The sequence below is a fragment of the Uranotaenia lowii genome, chromosome 3, assembly GCF_029784155.1.
Source record: "Uranotaenia lowii strain MFRU-FL chromosome 3, ASM2978415v1, whole genome shotgun sequence".
Classification (NCBI taxonomy): domain Eukaryota; kingdom Metazoa; phylum Arthropoda; class Insecta; order Diptera; family Culicidae; genus Uranotaenia; species Uranotaenia lowii.
In genome coordinates, this window is record NC_073693.1 from 27,072,037 (window position 1) to 27,076,391 (window position 4,355).

Sequence of the window (4,355 nt, forward strand, 5' to 3'; positions counted from 1 at the left end):
CAGATAAGATCTAATACTGTATTTGTTTTCTCCACTCGTGGAGTGTTCCACCGTACCCGATAAAAACAAACACAAATCCTCGCCAGTGTATTGCTACCTCGCTCACTCACACGCTCTCTCGCAACACTGGCAAAATTATCGGTGGGCCACCGTCCGTAAGCAGAACTCCGACAGGTCAAAACCAGTGCAACACCGTCCGAATAAACAAACAGTTTGACAGCACCTAGTGGTGCACCAGTGCAACACTAGTGCAACACTCGGCATAAACAAATACGGTATAAGATTTTCACGTGTTCAAAATGGCCACCCTGAAGAAAAAGTTGGTGTGTTGTTCTCAACTCAAATGCAATAATTAGGTGAGTAATACTCAAAAAAGAAAATAACAGTGGATCATTATTTATCTTTTCTTCTCTACCCCGTAGGACTACATGAACATGAGGAAATCTGTTGTGAAGTGGTTGTCGAGAGAAGAAGGTAAGTTAATCAATTTATGATTTCTATAGCATGATTGTAAATAGTTTTTTCTTTTATTTTGCAGAACCAGGAGTCTGGTGTCCTCCATAGTCGTCAATCCCGTGTTCCAGGAAAATATGATGGACGTAATGGAGCAAACTCCCGGAAATGATCTATTTCAAAAAGATCTGTAGTTTTTGTCGGATAAGTATTTTTAAAATAAATAATTTCAAAATGATGAACCATTTAATATCTTTCTTCGCCCGAAAAATTCTTTCGAACAAAAAAAAAACGCCTTTGAGTAGACAAGTATGAAAACGCCCCAAAGTAGGCAAGCCTTTGAGTATAACGTAGGCTTATAATATTTAAGTGTGGGATTTAACTTTTATGTGACGCATATAAAAATTATAATCTTGTATTCTATATGTGTGGGCACGTATTTTCCAAATGGGAATCACATTGCAAAAATCTATAAGGCTAACAGATATTCCTAAAATGTGAATTTTTTGCAGTGTAGGTAACTATGGAAAATTCATATGAAACGTATCAATAGTTTTTCGAACAAAAATTCGTAGTTCATGGATTACCCATTTTTCAAGCCCCCTTAGGCGTATTCGTGGGCCTGGTTTTCAATTATTTTCAAAGCCAGACAGCTGCTATAAAGTTGATGAACCCATCCAAAGCGCCTGTAAGGTATACTGAATTATGGCATCATCATCAATTTTGTTTTAGAAAGTAAAACTCACTCTAAATTCTTAAATTCTATTCAGTTTATTTTACAATAGCTTCATCATCCATAACCAGATGAAATTAAATTTCAACGACATTTATACAAAAAAACAAGATAAAACCGATAGTTTCAATGCATTCCTTACGAAACCCACATTTCCCATAGCTATGCCACTGGTTTCGATTTCATGTACTCCTCCTTGATCTGGGCCCGTTCGGCCAAGTCCGGTACGTACGGGTACTGACCACGGGCTCGTCGGTCCCTCGAAATTCGGTACCAAAAGTCTTTACAGTTTTTGTAGTTGCTCATGTACAGCTCGCACTGGCCATTGTCGAAGTTGTTCTGATTTAGGCACTTGTAGACCAGATCCTGTTCCTTCAGGCAGGGGTTGTTCTTCTCGGCGTCCAGGTTTTTGGGCATTTTCGCTTCGGTTTTACCTTTAAATTGTCCAATGTTCGGAACTATAAGTATTTTTTCAAAACATGTTGTGGGTAAGCACTCCAACTATTAAGGGCACTTACTATAAAGGGCTTTGACTAAGGTATTATTTTTTTTGTTTTATATCAATAATACTTAATATTCTTTAGTATTTAGTAATATTGAATATTTTCAATATTTTGTTTAATATTCCACCTTACGTTACAAACCCAATTTGCGATACCTATATTTTTTTTCAATATTCTCTTTCAATCATTAATAACATATAAAGGCATATGCTATTCTAAATAATTAAATTAACATAAAAAAAACTAAATATTGAAAAAAAATTAAATGTTTTTCGAAAAGGGAAGTAACTTGTTTATTTGAACTGTTAAAATGTTAAATTTTCTGAGTAGCCATGTTCAAAATTGATCATTCTTCTTCTCAAAAATTTGTTGAGCAAGCAGTAAATATATTTCATTTGCTTGCCCCATTTTAAATTTGGATAGTTTACTCGACCTAATGAAATATAATTATCTACTTATTTCAGAAACTTTAAATTTGGATAGTTTACTCGACCTAATGAAATATAATTATCTACTGATTTCAGAAACTTTAAATGCTTTTCGCTTTTCTCTCCATAAGAAATTTTGTTGTACTTGTTGATATTTCGTTATAGAGAATCGAAGATGAAATTTTTGACGGTAAACAAACCGGTTGTCTCGTTATGTAATTTATAATTAAACTAATTTTACCAAAATCAAGTCAAGCAATTTTACTTTTAGTCGACTGATACTTACAATAAGATGGGTAAATTCTTCTGTTTAGCAAGAAATTCAGTTATGTTTCTTGGTGGAAAAATGAAATGAAGTCTTCAGGTTTTCTGTCGCTTTTTTTCCGCAAAATCCGCCAGAATCAAAACAAAAAGGGGAAAATCAAGGAAATTGCGAATACCAGTATGCTGACAGTTTCCCAAACAAAACTCACCCTGTATGAAATATTTCAAATTACATGCTGCGATCAAAGAGCTCTGTTTGATTCTATTTTAAAACATGTAATTCGCGATTTCGAAGCTAATTTTTGACAGCTCGTGTGTGTGCAAGAAAATGTAAACAAACGGGTGGAAATACTAGCTTCTAATAAATCATTATTTTCTTTGATTTGGTTAGGATTTTCAGAAAATGACGGATACAGATTTGGAGTAGAAGGTTCAGAGATTATTGTGAGCTATAGGAGAAAATGTGTATGTACCGTGAAGCATCGCAAATCGACATAAAAAAAGGTCAATTTTCTACTACTCCAAAAACTATTCTGAGTATTTCACATATTTTTGAATGAAAACTCGAGCCAAATGCACATTTTCAATTGCAGTTTGTTAAACGAGTAGTCAATTAACGTTCCTTTAAAATTTGGGAAAGACCCAACAATTGGTAAGGTAGAATTTTTTATTCGAAAAAACATAAATTTTTGCTATTTTCTATTAGGTTTCCTTCTGCAGTTGCATACAATCAGGCGTATAAATTTTAAAGCTGGAAAGCGGATTTTTATATTTGATGGTAGTTGACATGAAAAAAAATTATATCCTTGGATTACTACACAATTCAAGTTTACTTAAATGCTTTTCAATTGCCATCGTTCAAGGGTTATAAAATGTTTTGTATTTTTATCGGACCTCATGATCTCATTTTTTTTTGGAAAATTTTATTGAAAATTATATTTATACAACCACTAGCCGTAGAAAATTTTAAATTAAAACTTAACATTTTATACTGTCTTAGGCTGAAACTATTTAAATTTTTATATAACGTATTTATTAAATGAAACAACTAAACCAAATCCAATAGTTATAGTTTAAAGTAACAACGAGAAAATCGTTCTTTTATATAGACCAACGAGAATCGCATAAAGTTTAATATGAAGATATGATAAAAATATTGATTATTGGCAAAAATTAAAAGTTAAGAAAATGGACGAAAAGATTGATTCACATAGGGGCCGTTCAGATACCACATGGACAGAAAAATGAGATTTTTGACCCCCTCCTCCCCCTCCGTGGACATTTGGCAAACCCCTGCCTCCCTCCCCGTATGTCCACGTGGACAGATTTGAAATTGTTTTTTTTTAATCTAATTTGTAATAATTATAATTATTATTAATTTCAAAATAATCATATTTATAGCTTGCTTTCAAGTGGCTACTAGTTGCTTAAACTTAAACTGGAAAGCTTTGCAATTTTAAGATTTTGATTAAAACATCTTAATATTTATTCAACTTTAGAAAATGTTTTGAAAGTAAGTATGTCCACGTGGACACTACCCAAACCCCTACCCCCCCCCCCCCCCCTTCCGTGGACATTTTCATACCCCTTCCTCCCCCCTAAGTTGTCCAGGTGGTATCTGAACGGCCCCATGTTAGTTTTCTCTGACCGACTGACTTTTTTAAAATGGAATTATCGGATAGTATTGACTCTCCTACCAGGCTAATTTATTTAAATTTACTTTTAAACAAACTCCAATTTTTCAAAGGAGTGTTTTTTTTTTCAAAATCATTTGGATTTATGAAAACTTAACTCGAAGCAATGTAAAGTTGTCTATAATTTATCGTTCACCCAGAATGTTGCTCACGCTACATCGTACTACCCCAGATGGCAGCAGCGCAGCTTCGAAAGAGCGGATTCATCTGAGCAATACTAAAATGAAATGATAAATAAAAGTAAATTTCATGGGAAAAGCTTAAATAGTTTTAAATGTTC

At 33.6% G+C, this 4,355-nt stretch overlaps 1 protein-coding gene across 2 annotated transcripts; it reads right to left on the minus strand.

The window, feature by feature from the left end:
• Positions 1-1,205: 1,205 nt before the first annotated feature.
• On the minus strand, positions 1,206-2,547 carry LOC129756980 (coiled-coil-helix-coiled-coil-helix domain-containing protein 7). 2 transcript variants are annotated; one of them, XM_055754062.1, is made up of 2 exons: positions 2,404-2,547; positions 1,206-1,620 (listed from the first exon to the last, which is right to left on the minus strand). In XM_055754062.1, the coding sequence occupies exon 2, from the start codon at positions 1,601-1,603 to the stop codon at positions 1,349-1,351; it is 255 nt and encodes an 84-aa protein (XP_055610037.1). In that variant the 5' UTR covers positions 1,604-1,620; positions 2,404-2,547; the 3' UTR covers positions 1,206-1,348. The 2 variants fall into 2 exon arrangements, with proteins under 2 accessions (XP_055610037.1, XP_055610038.1); XM_055754063.1 differs by having other exon boundaries at positions 1,206-1,644; positions 2,404-2,502.
• Positions 2,548-4,355: the final 1,808 nt, after the last annotated feature.

Excerpts from the sequence above, each read along its gene's own strand:
- LOC129756980 (XM_055754062.1), bottom strand. The coding sequence starts at position 1,603 with ATGCCCAAAAACCTGGACGCCGAGAAGAACAACCCCTGCCTGAAGGAA.